Source organism: Trachymyrmex septentrionalis, unplaced genomic scaffold, assembly GCF_001594115.1.
Source record: "Trachymyrmex septentrionalis isolate Tsep2-gDNA-1 unplaced genomic scaffold, Tsep1.0 scaffold5, whole genome shotgun sequence".
NCBI classification, from domain to species: Eukaryota; Metazoa; Arthropoda; class Insecta; order Hymenoptera; family Formicidae; genus Trachymyrmex; species Trachymyrmex septentrionalis.
The window spans coordinates 1,704,922-1,721,074 of record NW_017305672.1 but is presented as its reverse complement, the minus strand read 5'-3'; the positions used below and the strand labels follow the sequence as shown (position 1 = coordinate 1,721,074).

The following is a 16,153-nucleotide window of genomic DNA, read 5'->3' as shown; positions in this document are numbered from 1 at the left end:
TATATATATATATATTATATATATATATATAAAATGTTATTAGAATTTTATTAGAACAAATGCCAATTAAATGTTTGATTAATATAACTAAAAATAATGTTGTTTTTATAAATATTTAGTAAGTATTACAGCATGATAACAGTTTGGTAATACTTATTAAATATTTGTAACGTTATTTTTGGTTGTATTAACCAAATATTTGATTAGCATTCCACCATACATTTAATAGCTATTATCAAACTCCGAGGCATCAATCACTATTAAAAAATTGTACAGTGATTGCTGCTCTGATAGTAAAGTCTGCGGAAACAAATTTCAAACAGGCCCTGCTCGAATAACAAATTGTACCCAGAGTTTGTATTATCTGACATTGCCAGCAAATTGCTGTCAAAAATATGACAAAGCCTGTTAGCCAACATATGCTTTGTCAACAGATTGGTAGCAGAAACCGAACAAAGTCCTGCATAATCTGATGGCAGATTAAGAACAGATTGAATGCAGTACCTGATTCAAGCAAACTCTGCTCGATTTCTGCCACCAATCTGCTGGCCTATCAACAAGCTTTGTCGACAAATTCATAGTCAAATGCGAACACAAATGGCTTTGTAGTCAAAATTTGATCGAGTTTGCTGCCAAATTGGCCCCAAATTGTTAACATTTTGCTATCAAGATAAAATAACTCCGGTTTATATATACCGCACCTATAAAAACTTAATTAAATAAAAACTTAATTTATTAGGTATTATCTATTATTTTTAAGATAAATGAACTATATCAGTAAAAACTTTGTACTGTGTACTACTATGACAAAAATATTAGAAATCCGAAATACTTATTTTTTGTATTGGGTGTTTGAATTAATTCGTAGCGTTTTCTAATAGGTGGCATAGAAACGCCACCTATCCATTAGATGGCGTGACTATATTATTCCACGTAAACCTGCTGTTATTGAGCGTCGTTTTTAGTATATGTTATTTGGTTGAAGCATAAATAACAAAACTTTTTACGAGGGTGGTCTCAGAAGTACCCGACCTAACAAAGAAAACACAAAAAATTTGGGAAAAAATATCTTTATTTCTCAACATAGTCTCCTTTTAGCTCGATACACTTTTCCCAGCAATGTTCAATAGCTTCGATGGCCTGTTTATAGTAAGAACCGTTGAACTCCTCAAAATAGCCATTAACCGCAGACTCCACCTCTTCATTGTTGGTAAATCTTCTACCACCGAGCCATTTTTTCAAATTTGGAAAGAGAAAATAATCCGAGGGGGCTAAATCTGGCAAATAGGGTGCGTGGGGAAGCAATTCGAACTTTAACTCAACATCCTCCCGACGCTGCTTTTGTTGGATTGTGAGCAAGCGCGGCACCCACTTTGCGCACAGCTTTCTCATCTCCAAATTTTCAGCCAATATGCGATATACAGCACTTTTTGAAATGTTTACCATTTCAAATGTCTGCTAGCTCGCGCACTTTCAATCGACGGTCACCCAATACCATTTTGTGGATTTTCTTCACCATTTCTGGAATGGCCACCTCACTTGGTCGACCACTGCGATGTTCGTCTTCGCAGCTCGTACGGCTTCGTTTAAACTCTGCCACCCAATATTTTACTGTTGTAAACGAAGGAGCAGACTCCTCCAGAGTAGAATCCAGCTCGGCTTTGATATTGGTTGGGCTAAGACCTTTCAAATGAAAGTATTGTATCACATAACGATGACCAATTTTTTCCATCTTTGCAAATTTACCGAGATCGTCCACTATTGATGGCTGCCAAACAAATACTGAACAACGTAGCGTCTTCAAACTTCATAGTTAAGCTTTAGAAAGTTGGTTGCTTTCCCCTACAGTGATTTTTTTGTTATACAACAATCGCCATCTGTACGTCAGGTCGGGTACTTCTGGGACCATCCTCGTACTTTATCGAATATATGTATGTTTAACTTTATGCTGGATAAAGTGTTTTTGGGGGGAGTTCTAGTTCATTACTTTAGCATGAAGAAAAGCACTGCTGAAAGCCATCGAATTTTAGCGGAAGTTTATGGAGAGCATGCTCTAGCTGAGCAAACGTGTCGGAAGTGATTTTCTCGGTTTAAAAATGGTAATTTTGAGCTGGAAGACAAGGAAAGACCTGGGCAGCCGAAAAAATTCAAAGATGAAGAATTGGAGTCATTACTCGATGAAGATCCATGTCAAACACTTCAAGATTTAGCTGAATCATTGGAAGTTAACTTTTCAACAGTCAGTAAACGCCTGAAAGTCATGGGAATGATCCAAAAGCAGGGAAATTGGGTCCCATACGAATTGAAACCAAGAGACGTGGAAAGGCGTTTTTTCACCTGTGAACAGCTGCTTGAGCGACAAAAAAGGAAGGGATTTTTGGATCGAATTGTGACTGGAGATGAAAAGTGGATCCACTACGACAATCCCAAACGGAGAAAGTCATGGGTTAAGCCCGGCCAACCATCAACATCAACGGCGAAGTCAAATATCCATGGATCCAAGCTTATGCTCTGCATTTGGTGGGATCAGCGTGGTGTGATCTACTATGAGCTGCTCAAACCGAATGAAACGATCACGGGAGAGCGTTACCGAACTCAACTGATACGTTTAAACCGCACAGGAAAAACGGCCGGAATATGGCAATAGACACGACAAAGTGATTTTGCAGCACGACAATGCTCGACCATATGTTGCAAAACCGGTGAAAACCTATTTGGAAACTCAAATGGGAAGTCCTACCCCACCCGCCGTATTCTCCAGACATTGCTCCTTTCGACTACCACTTGTTCCGATCGATGACATATGGCCTGTCTGAGAAACGCTTCACTTCTTATGAAGATTGTAAAAAATGGGTCCATTCGTGGATAGCCTCAAAAGATGAAGGGTTCTTCCGACGCGGTATCCGTATGCTGCCAGAAAGATGGGAAAAGGTAGTGGCTAGCGATGGGCAATACTTTGAATAATCTATTTGTAACCATTTTTGCATAATAAAGCCTTAATTTTCAAAAAAAAAACCCTACGAATTAATTCAAGCACCATATATTAAAAAAAAACTTTTTGAAACCTTTGCATTTTTGCTGTATATCCTATAGAGATGGGATATATGGCTACTCATAAGAGGAAGGGAGTATATTACGGCTTATGAAAAATTTACATATAATTATGAAATATTTACAAATAATGCTTATAAATAAGACATAAAATAACAATAACTTATAAAATATGTTTACAAAGTTTTATTAAGGAATAAGAATAAATATGTATATGAAGTAATAGACAATAATTACAATCTTCCTATATATATTACAAATGTTATTACATGAGATACATATTTCATGTACATAATTTTATTGCATTTAGTGCACTGAATTCAATATGAACTTTGTATACTTTGGGCATAAATCCTGCCCGCTAAAAATGCCGTATATCACAAACAAAGTGGGATATACAAAACAATAAACAACAAAAAATACAAGAGCAAAGCACTTGTATTTTGCTATACAACATGCTTTACTATTCCTGTACAATTATGTATCACGAAATAACCACTATATCTTTTATGCGCCCTACAGTAATTATTTTATGTAGATTATAATTTATGATGGCGTTACTTATTACAATGACAAATCGATTCAACTCAATAATTTCATTAATATTAACAGTAAGAAGCTGAAATCATAATACAATACTAATATAACATAAAAGTAAACAGAGTAGTTGCAGGAAAATTACTCCGTCTATTTTTTCTGACTTCTGTGGCGTAAATCCCAGCACGGCGTATTTGCCCTAATTATGGCAACACACTTTATTGCTAGCATTGCTATTGTATTGTTAGTATTGTTTTCCTATATATTGCCGCCTATTGCGCACAATATTGTCAAATATTGTTAATTGCTATGTATTGCTAGCATATTGCTAACGTATTGTTAGTACTATCAAGCTCTGGATACAAATAAGCAATATTTAATTGTCGCCTCTTATTGCACAATACCGCGAAAGAAATAAAAATGTCAATCAATTTGATCTCATATGTTGACTGTAGTATATATTCTTCCATCTGCTTCAAGGTTGTAGCACATATAAACAGAATGTAAAAGCTGAACGCTGATTGGTGGACTATAAGGCGATAAACATAGAATTCCAATTCGTCGGAAATTTATCGCTATTACTTTATTCTGTGTTCTTATGTATATTGATATATATATATATATATATATATATATATATATATATAACATATTTCCGAATGTTGGATTCCTCTATTGCTATTGCTATTGTTATTTCTATCGTTACTATCTCGCATTGTGTTTAGGACTTTATTGCTAGTATTGTCTGTTTTATTATTATTCTGCCGCAATATATTTCTAAAGAAATGTACACTGATTGCTATAGTGTTGACCCTTTGCCAGATTCCTTTTTTAGTATACGATAAGGAACCTATTCGAAAAACTCCCGTCTAATAAATTAATAATAGTCGGGACTTTGTGAGATTAAAATGATTCAATATTGTTTATTTTACAAATATTAACACGAAAAACAAAATATCTTATCTCAATGTAGCTTGGAGACCTTATGAAATTAGAGGACAAAAGAAATAAAATATAATGTATCCACTTATTTAATATAATAAATATCCAAAATACATAAATTTAGTTCAAACTTCGCAAGATATTGGAATGTCACGAAGATAGATGCATCTTTTTACAACAGTTGGCACTACTAGTATCAATCGTTGCAAAAATATAGAATACTCATATTACCTGCAATACTCATAATACCCAATCCTACTTTAATTCGATCGTTGCATCACTTGTTTCTCACGTTTTTACATATTCTCGTTTCAGAATGATCACGGCGCTACCAGTACCTTCGGTGAAGGTCTTTCACAAAACTTATTACCAGGAAAAAAGTTCGCGGATAGGAAATAGTCAGCCGGGTAGCCCATTGGCGGAAAGCGAGGCAGTACTAACGATAGATAAGGAACCCCCGGAGTATTATTTCTGCGGACAGGTAAGAACTTTGTCTCACTTTGCCATTCCTCGCTATTGTTCGTTAGGGGGACGAGATATCGAATATATAGATGCTTTTCAATTGTTTAAGACTTCTTAACATAAACATATATAGGAATGCACAAAGTGTAGCATTGGAACAGAATATATATACTTATGCTATGCATAGTTTCGGATCCAATTCGGATAGAATTAGATTGTCTAAATGTAGTTTGTTTTATCCTATTGAATAAAAATAAAGCAAAAGTATCACTCAACATCCCCCAACCTCATTTATAGCGATTAGTAACATTATCAAAATAAAACACAAGCTTATATGTATAATCAATTAGTAGCTCTCGGGCTGTGTAGCGTTGTGTCGATGATTACGGCAATTGGAACGCAACTTGTGTCGGCGTGTGCACAAAAATATCTAGAGATTTTATAATTAGAAAGCACCTAATATTACTCTAGGTCAATTCGCTGTACGTCGTCGTCGGCTCGTTGCTGATGGGAGCGGTGGTGCTAGTCGTCGGTTTGGTACAACTTGCACCGGGTGCAGAGGCTGCTCAGAACTCAGCAGCTTTAATCGCCACAGGAAGCAGTCTTTTAGTAATAGGAGCATTCCTCGCACCGTTGCGAGCGATTTGTATCAAAAGACAGAATGTGGCTCAAAAGGAAAATACTCATCAGCGCAGCGTCACCAGTATAGACATGTTGCTGGCTCAGCATAGGTAAAGTGGTCAATCAATGAATTGTTCTTTGACTTTTTATTTCGCAAAAGTATACAAATCCTTTTCCGTTCCTTTTTCTTTTCTTAAAAAGATACCGATCTTTAGCCTGTCAAACAGAAAAACTCCCATTAATTCATAGTCTTCAAGCATCGCTACCAACATTAGATCGAAAATGTAGAAAAAAAATGTTTCACAGCTTTATTTATAACTACTCATAGATTAAAAAAACGAACACATTCACTAATTAATTCATCCATCCGCACGCACGCACGCAATATCAAGTTTTATTTTATAAATATATGCAGATCAACTGCCTGAATTAAAAAAAAAGTTATAGATTGTTTAAAGACTATTATGAATCATAGATAATCATAGAGAGATAACAGATTTTTTCAAAACATATTTGTAAAATAGAACTCTGTAAAATATTATATTAAAAGTTGAGTAATAATCCGGTAATAATCTGTGAATATGAGTGGGTAATTAATTATCTATAAAATTTTTCGATCAAAGTTTAAAAATTACACAAGCCTACAAAATTATAAAGGTCCTAAAAGATACAAAAATTAGAATACTTTCTTATGACTTTTTACGTAATTTTGGTCGCTGAATCCGAATTCATCAACGAAAAATGTCTACCATGTCAGATTTTTTAGATAAATGGGATAATATGAACTAAAAACAGCGAATTTTGCCATTTTCAAGACGTTATTATGACTCATTACGTTTTTAACATTTTCTCAGCGATATCTTAAAATGTTATTTTTTGTCTTAAAATTGTGATTTTTTTTATTCTTGTACGATTTTCTTTTTTGCCGAATTATAAGGGTTTGGAGATGGAAACTTTCCGATGATGAGACTATACACTGCCAAAATGATGAAAAATCGACAATTCAGTAAATTATAAAGTAAATATTTTGAAAATTGGTATTCATGGACGTCAAAATTATAAAATTTAAAATAGTGAATCAAAAACTTCTGCCTAACCAAACCTAACTTATCCAGACTAGCGGGTTATTTGGATCAGCGATGAAAATTACGTAGGAAGTCACTGTGCTTCTTTATAGACCCTTGTAAGTCTGTGCTATTCAACTATGCATTTTATCGTGAGAGAATTCCATTTCGCTGCTTGACTGAGGAATAAAAAAAGAGAAAAAAATATTGAGAATTATCTGTTAAAATATAAAAAATATTAAGTATTAATGTGAAGTATTAAGTGATTATCATATTTGGAAATTTTGACATTAATCGCAGATTGTCAAAACGCAAAAATCAAGTCAGTCTCTGCCTGAAAAAGCTATCTTTGTTTTCCAGCAAAAGACACAGATCCCTTTTATACCGAGTACTTAATACGCGTATAGTATTAACTGCAGTAACTTAATTTCTATTAAATTATTTTAAAAAATAATAAAATACCAATTTGAGCCAACACTGGTTATTAGTATGTATTTTTATACCATTTATTCAAAGTGAATATTAAACGTATATGTTTCGACCTACGGTCAAGGTTCTCTTCAATATAAAATATATACATATATACTCGTATATATATTTATACAAATATATATATATATATATACTCGTATAAAATATTATAACATTAAAATTATGCGTACTTATTTATACAGCATTTATATAATAAAACACTACGAACTTAATAATAATGTACAATGGAAATATTTAAGTTAATCACAAATTTTTATTAATTGTCGATAATATCATCGTTTTTTCATCTTCGAGCCTCCGGGGCCCCATAGATAGTCACGAAAATTTGCTCAAGATCGACCGTTTTTAATAATATCTTGTCGGTGACAATGTAAATCAGACAATGTAAATTATAGTTGACACAGTGTAACACAGTGTGTCAATCATTTCATTCTTATTGTTTTTATAATATTAAACAAAGATGAAATGATTTATTGTCATTGGTGTTTCTTATTGTAAAACATTTTTTGAAAAGTCCATTTCGAAGTTTTGTTTCGCAAGAGCGATCATGCTCCCTTACTCAAGTGCTAGAAATGTGATTCCTTCCATGCGATGTAATTCACCGTGATCTCATTGTATCGGCAGGGACTTCACGGTCCTGACGCCCGATGAGCTCGAGGATCTCGTGAGCCGGCCGGTGTCTAATAATATGGAGAACAAGATACACAAGCAGGATCACAACACCTAGGTACTAATTGCTTCGAGGAGGGCTTCACCTTCTGCGTTGTCATCGTTTTCGCCGTGCTCGAACACTACGTCACCGTCGTCCATCGTGTTGCCAGGACCAAGCTCCTCCATTTTATACACACATCATTACGATACGTGCGAGTATAGTTTGGTTTAATTGATGTGCATTCATACCGCCGCCGTCATTAGCGTAGGACCGCAAGGGGCCTCCAAACGCATTTTTTCTAACGCGTGCACCGCGCAGCTATGAGACCCGCAAGCGAGACGCAGAACTTTCGATATATTTTGGTATATTTTACTTACTCGCCAACACGAGCGAGAAGATAGCCGATGCATGGCACATCAATTTTATCGTTTCCCAAAATATTCTGGTGACGATCAGAGAAATTTCGTCGATTCATTCTGCCATCGAGATGAATCAGCCGTGCGAAATGGTTTCTACACATATGTACGAATTCGAAATCTCATAAGCGTTTTTGAAAAACATGTTTTTTATTTTACGTATGGCCATACTTGTTGTATTTATTATTCGATTGCGGAAATTTTCGAAGAAAATTAATCTCCTTCGAATCACATGCTTTTGATTATCTAAAACACGATTATTATTGTAGATATTTTATTTATACAATATAATATATATCATTGTAGACGCTTTTCGATTTAATTATTGCTGAAATTTTGTTGTTGATATTTTTACATTGCAGAAAAAAACCTGCACCTTAATGTTTTCAAAATATAATTTCTTACTAAAGTTGTAACGGGTGTTATTTCTTCAAAGACTAAATTGTGTTCAATTTACGAGTAAATGAAATGTATGATAGCGATTAACTTTGTCGTGAATTTCCATACATACGTACGATAGAATTTGGAAATTTTCACGATTTGTTCAGTAGGGCGCTAAAGAAAACAAACGATCACACGCGTATAGATGTTCTCACAATGTCTTGCGGTTAATTAATTGTTCGTTAAATATTTAATAATGTGCTTGTCGCAAACGTTTTATAGAGATTTACGCGATGTGTGTAGCCTTATGTCGACAAGCTGTGAATAATGTCAAGATTGTTTGTTTAGGCGAAAGATAAAACGACATAATGATCTAGGAATGAATGAGTAACGATGACTCAGTAATGAAATATACCGAGGTCGATATATACTTAGAGTACAAAAGAAGCAGGTCTTTTGCTTTTTGTACAATCAACGTTGATCGGTGGCGATCGACATCAAGAACATATGCGTGTTATCTTATGAGACCGCACATAGTAAAAGCAGGTTTAAGCTTGTCCGCACATATACCGGCGCGGGTGAATTAATCAAAATGAATTTTCAGTTTTCTCGATTGTATATAAACGCCGGTTAAATCTTCAAACACTAAAATGGACAATGATAATTTAATTTCGGCAACTTTATAAGATCTCCCATTGGGAGAATAAATAACATAAATAAACATCATTCTAAGAGATAAATTCTTGAAAAATATTGGAAAATAGTAGCAAAGAATTTTAAACTCTTATAACGTATTGTGTAATTTAATATTTAAATTCAATATTAAATTATCAATTATGTTAAATTAAGCTTATAAATAATAGAAAGGGATAGTAATTTGTTAGAGACACAATTAATTAATTACAAGACATCGATTCAGAAAGTGACAGGTTTCCTGCTTTAATAGGCATTTGCTGTGTCCACCTTAAATGCCGATAGCTCGCGTCGATTCAGAAAACAGAAAATCTGCTTTTTTTGTGCTCGTATCCTTATACAAAATGGTATGCAAAAAGTAGAAAGTATCAGTAGAGCGGACGTATGCATTATATGTATGTATGCATTATGTGTATGCGCGTCTAATCGAGCGAATTTCAAAGTTTGCGGCAAAAATTTGTGTGTCAAGTGCAATTATAACGCTCACCCTTCTAAACTTCTGAGTTTTTAATTTCTCGTTTGGGATATGGGACATTGATTTATAAATTCTCACAACAAGGGATTGTCAACATGAGATTGCAAAAATACCCGAAAATACTGATTTTCATTTTTTATGTGAATCATCAGATGCGAAAGCTTAGAAGCAGATATCAGATATCAAATCTTGTTAGTATGAAAGAATTTCGCCCATTTTATGCTATCCGCGTCCGATTATTAATCATATATAATTTTGTAGATAATAATGGCAGTATTCAAGAAAAAATAAGTTTACTCGTAGTTCCTTAAGTCCTCGCCGAAAGTAGTTTTGACCTCCTAATGTCATTTTATTCGATCGATGGCTTATCATTCAAATTATTTAACACTACAAATTTGTCATTGCTATGCTCAGAAGATATTCGTATGTCATTGGAAAGGTATTTAGCATGTCCTAGCATCAAATAATCGACATAATATGAGCAAAGCAGTCTACAATATGAGCACCATTCTTCAGTAATATTCTTTAATAGCACCTTTTCCTTTATTATTATGTTCTGCTACAGTTATAGACATAGTATCATGTTTTATTAACGTGCCTGGATTGTGTTCGAGCTTTAAAAAATGTTGAATTAACAATATCAATATTATTGATATTATAATTAGAGCGAGATTATCAGCTCCTACTTTACGGCTTGGACGCAAAAAAAATCTCTAGAAGATAATAATAAAAACAAGAATTCTAGAAATGACATTCAACTGTAGAATAAAAATCTTAGATGATTGAAGGCATTATTTACAAAATTATATATGATTCTTTTGACATTTATCGTCACCGCAATTTATGGATTCATGGTGGAAGTAATACTTCCACCATGGATTCACCTTTGACAAAATCTCCGTCTTGGGGGCAAGAAACTCCTATTCCGTGGGGGCCGCGAAAGAGAAAGGATGCAAACAGAAATGACATCTAACATAGAAATATAAAATCATAAATATCAAAATATTGTAGAAGGCTAATAATAAGTGGTTCCGATCGCATTTATTTACTGTGTATATTATAAAGAATATCGTTTAAATTTATAAATTGTCCGCAAATATTTCATAAGATTATTATAAAAAACACAGAATTTTAACATATGTGTTCATTGCATTTTCAGATTAAACACAATTTTATCAAATTCATTGTTTAATATAAAATTGATAAATTGACACACAACAAAATACACACTAATGATACGTCTGCAGAAGTTACAGTAAAATATTGATTGAATTTTTATTATTGCGATAGTCTCAAGTTTTGTTTACGTAAGAATATTTATTTCAAGTGAACGGATAAATGCAGTTTCGAGAAGGAAACATATCTATCAACTTTATGAGATATACGCGACTAGAGATATATTTTTATTGTCATTCTATATGACTGCACACAAAGAGAGAGGTAACAATTATGAATAAGAATTATCCATGTTTGTTGATCTAAACAAAATTCGCATTTACCGTAAGGGCGTGTTCATACCATGATTTTAATAAAAAATTTATGATAAATTCTAATCTTTGAAATTAAGGTAAACATTCGATAGGAATCTTAGGGCGCGTTCATACCTTGATGGAAAAGCAGAAAGCGGAAAAGTAGTGGCTGATCAGAACTCGTGCTGATAGTAAGTAGTACAAAAAGCCGAAATTGTAGACTATCAGCGCGAGTTCTGATTGGCTGTTGCTTTTCCGCTTTCTGTCTTTCTGTCAAGGTATGAACGCGCCCTAAGATTCCTATTGAATGTTTATCTTAATTTCAGAAACTAGAAATTATCGTAAATTTTTTTTATTAATTTATTATTAATACGTTAAACGAGCAGCTGATTTTGTTTTAATTTCCGTGTAAGCAAGGGGAAACGCTCAACCAGTACATAAGTTTAAAAAATGTAAACAAGAGATAGCGATGAGCGGTAAGAAGGCGATTCACTGAGTCATCTAGAGACCATTACAAAAGTTTTAGTCGTAATTATAAGTCCATAAGAAAATAAATTTGATTGCTATCGTATCTTTATGAACCGACGCTATTTAAACGGAAAGTTTAATATCGGTCCCCAGAGATCGACATCGCGTTTAACGTATTAATAATAAATTCTATTTGCAGAAAAATTCTAGTCTAGGGCGCATAAAGATGTTTAATTGTATTTTAAGGTTACTCTTATTCGTCACGTATATTCTCGATCACCGTTTAAGAAAAACTAAAAGAAACCCAACTTTCTGCAAGGAAACCTGCGAGCGAAATTATTCTGTTCTCGCTAGGATATATCATTTTGCTGCAGTAGGATCCGAAATGTATCGCAATTTTGTAGGGTAAAGTACAATAGGGAAATACATATATGAATGCGCAGGTATCGCCGCAAGATCAATCAAGAACAAAATATTAAAGATCCATTCTACTTTGTGGTCTAAAAAAAGGCGATTTATTGGAAATTTTTTTCAAAAAATATAATGAAGATACATATTTATTGAGAGCGTTCCGAGTTACACATGAAGCGCATGATGTATCGTTTTATCCTTCTTTATTATTTGGTGAACAACAAGAACAATGATGCGCTTCACTTGGAACGCTCCCATTGTTTTTTGTTATATACAGTGAGAAATGATAATGAAATCGACATCGATTTTATTGTCATTTCTCACTGAGTAGTTTTCTCTTTAATTTAAAATTTTATAAAGTTAATTTATTGATTGTGAATCTACGTAAAATTTCGAGGAAGAAGCCTCTCCGATTTGAATATGGCGCCAAAATAGAAATACTGCAGCCCCTGTATTCTGTAATTCGTTATGACAGTAAGGATATTGTTATATTTCGTTGCGCAACTTTTTTTACTATATATAAAATCTTCGCAACGACAATATAACGATATTGTTACTGTCACAACGAGTTACAGAATACAGGGGCAGGTCGCACCAGCCATTTGAAAGAGTTCAAAAAACTATTTTTCTATTCAGAAAGAATGTGTCTACTGAATAGATTACGATAATTGACTTTGAAAAAAAAATTAATAAAATGGAGACTATTTGAAAAAAAAATTCGATTTTTTTATTTTAAATTGTACTCTCGTTTTTGCGATAGAAAAAGTATTATTATTACGCCCGCGCGATCTATTTACGAGGTCGCGCTCGTAGACGCTCACACGCATTCCCGAACCGTCGAAATAAACAACACGAATGTTAAGAAGAAGAACAAGAAGCGTTTATTAATGCAAATTATAGAACAGAACACCGCGAAAGATGTTAGATGAAAATCAAGAGATACGTCCGTACGCGCCGACAGTTCCAAATCTGACGATCTTGTTGTTAGACAGACGAATGCCTAATCATCTCGATAACGCGTGCTTTTCGCTACACCATGAGCGTCGGCAAAACACGGGCATAACACTGCCCTCTTTTTTTAAGATTGTCGCTAGACAATCACGACTTCTTCGAGGCTTTTAATTCCGGCATCTCGAAGAGTTTCAGAGCCTTCGACCAGCTTCCTGCTCCTTACTGCGCTGCTGCTACAGTTTTTCAGAACTCTGGTCATCTTGGGACCAATCTTTCGTACCCGAGGCTTCCTGAGTCTTCTTCCCTCCTGAGCAGGACCCCTCTTCAGTTCCTCCCCGGGGGATAGCTAATCCTCCGGAGGAACCCGCTTGGGCAGTCCCTCATCTTCGCGAAGGGAACTTTAGGATCCTCTTGCCTTTTCTCTTGAAGCCTTGAGTGGTTCTTCTTTTTTCGAATAGAGGGGGGGAATCCAACTGTACCGCAGTACCTTTGCCTCTAGTCCTCGCTCCAGCATTTGTCCATCGTCCCGCGGAAAAACCACGGTTCAAAAACCGCGAGACGGGCGGTCTTCTTAAAAAAAACTTTAATTTCTCCTTTGCCCGTCTTCGTCGCGAAGCCACCGTTGATATTTTTTATTTCTGAGAATTCTCTTGGACTCTCAAACTGAAAAAGTCATTATAGCGCAGTTTATATCGTACAATTTAGCATCAATTTTATTATTCCCATCAAGTAATTCTAGGGCTCCGATTTACTAATTTATTATTAGGTGTTGGAATTAATTCGTAGCGTTTTTTTAATGAAAGAACGTTATTTATTTCACATGAACATTAAAAAATACATTAATTAAAGTAACGGTTTCATGCGGTTTTAGCAGTTCGTAGTAATACATTATAATTATGAATCCGATTGTCTTTCCGCATAAGGTGCTAGTCTATCTGAATGTACTACTTTATTTTTATATTTGTTCGACTTGCGAATACAGTATATACTGGCACTTAATTTCTTAACTACATAATATGGACCTTTCCAATTGCTCTGTAACTTTGGTGTTCTTCCTTTTTTCCTCCGAGGATTATACAGCCAGAGCTTCTGCCCTTCCTTAAAATGGATTTGCCTGGCTTTTTGATCGTACCAGGATTTTGTTTGCGAAGATCTGATATCTACTCTTTTCCTTACAGTTTTATGGATCTCTTCTAACTTTCTTTTCACTTTTCCTAAATAGTCCTCAAGAGAATTAACCTCCTCAGTTTTAGGAAAACTGCCACGTAATAAATCGGCGGGCAAACAAAGATTCTGAGCGAAGTACAGCTCTCCTGGAGTCATTCCCGCAGCTTCATGCTTGGCAGATTTGTACGTCAACAGATACAGCGGGATCCATCGGTCTCAATCCTCCTCTCGGAAACGAACTTTTCCAAATAGTCCAAGATGATACGATGTTGACGTTTCACCTGCCCGTCCGACTGTGGATGCAAAGATGTTGTTCTCATTTTCCTGATTCTTTGTATGCGCGACAGTTCGCGAAAAATTTTCGACTCGAAATTTCTTCCGATGTGAATCTTTAGAGAAACCCCATGCCTGGAAATAATTTGGTTTAAGAACATTTCCGCAATAATTTTGGACCTAACATTCTTTAAAGGAAAAGCTTCTACCCATTTGGTAAAACAATCAACAACGACTAGTAAATACTTATTGCCAGAAGAAGTTTCTGGTAGAGGTTCGAGTATATCCATCTGAACTCTTTCGAATGGAGTGCCATCGTTATATATCTGCAAAGGAGATTTTTCTTTTTCGGGTGGATCTCTCCTTGCTACACATACCTTGCAAGTTCTACACCATTCCTCCACGTTTTGCTTACATGTCGCCTAGTAGAACCGCTTTCGTACCTTATCTAATGTCCTATTGACACCGAAATGTCTCACAGTAAGAGAGTTATGCTTCTCCTCCAGGATCTGGCTCACGCGCCCTCTACAAGGTACAATTAATTGAAAAACCACTTTCTTCAAATTAGGAACTTCCCATCTTTTGAACAGGACATCGCCTCTGACCTCGAGAGAATCCCAGTAGAACCAATAAACTTTGGTCACCCTGTCTTTCGCTGCCACTTTTTACCACAACGGACGCTCCTTTCCCATCTCCTTTTTGGACAAAAATAATGAAATGCATGAATCTTCTAATTGCTCTTTCGCCATTCTTCAAAATTTTTTTCAACTAAAGCTATCCGTCTAACAGAATTTTTTTGTTGCGTCTTTCAATTTCTACATTAGAGCAATAACGACACTGTTTATTCGCGCACGGTCGCCTCGATAATCCGTCCGTGTTTTTATGTGAAAGATCTTTACGATACATGATTTCGAAATCGTATTCCTGTAATCTTTCCATTCAGCGCGCTAATTGGCTTTCTAGATCTTTAAAAGACATCAGCCATTTAAGTAAGGCATGATCTGTGCGAATTAAAAACTTTTGTCCATACAAATAATGATGGAACGATTTCACCGACTGCACTATGCTAAAAGTTCGCGTCACATGACACAATAATTCTTTTCGGCTTTATTTAAGACTTGGCTAAAATAAGCAAAACTTTTTCTACACATCTTGTTTCTGTGATAAGACCCAATTCCTTGATTTGATGCATCTGTATCGAAAATAAATTCTCCCTCTATTTTAGGAAATGCCTAAAACCGAAAAGGAAGTTACGGCTTGTTTCAATTCGTTGAAAGAATTTTGATATTTCTCTTTTCAAACAAATTCAGTCCCATTCTCCGTTAATGCAAAGAGAGGCTTTCCCAGAGAAGAAAATTCTTTTACAAATTTTCGATAATAAGACCAACAAAACCCGAGGAAACTTTTTAAATGTTTTTTATTCTAAGATATTGTCCAGTCCCTCACAGCATTTATTTTCTTTGGATCTGTAGTGATCTCCTCTGCTGATATTACATAACCTAAGTATTTAATTTCCTTATTAAAGAAAACATATTTTTTAGATTTACCTTCAAATTTACTTTCTTTAACCGGAGAAAAATCTGTCTACAATTTAATAACATTTCCTCAAAGTTTTTTTCAAAAATAAT

General features: G+C 34.8%; 2 protein-coding genes across 2 annotated transcripts in view; one reads left to right on the top strand and one right to left on the bottom strand.

Moving 5' to 3' along the window:
• LOC108751573 overlaps nt 1-8,399 on the top strand; it is a 56,121-nt gene extending 47,722 nt beyond the window's left edge. Inside the window, exons 2-4 of the mRNA XM_018491811.1 lie at nt 4,846-5,011; nt 5,464-5,723; nt 7,794-8,399. Coding sequence (XP_018347313.1) covers nt 4,847-5,011; nt 5,464-5,723; nt 7,794-7,896 — 528 coding nt within the window. The 5' untranslated portion in view covers nt 4,846 and the 3' untranslated portion in view covers nt 7,897-8,399. The remainder of the gene's footprint in view (nt 1-4,845; nt 5,012-5,463; nt 5,724-7,793) is intronic.
• Nucleotides 8,400-13,979: 5,580 nt separating this feature from the next.
• On the bottom strand, nt 13,980-14,417 carry LOC108751549. The gene has a single exon (XM_018491785.1). The coding sequence runs from the start codon at nt 14,406-14,408 to the stop codon at nt 13,980-13,982; it is 429 nt and encodes a 142-aa protein (XP_018347287.1). The 5' UTR covers nt 14,409-14,417.
• Between the last annotated feature and the right edge of the window lie 1,736 nt (nt 14,418-16,153).

Excerpts from the sequence above, each read along its gene's own strand:
- LOC108751549 (XM_018491785.1), bottom strand. The coding sequence starts at position 14,408 with ATGACTCCAGGAGAGCTGTACTTCGCTCAGAATCTTTGTTTGCCCGCC.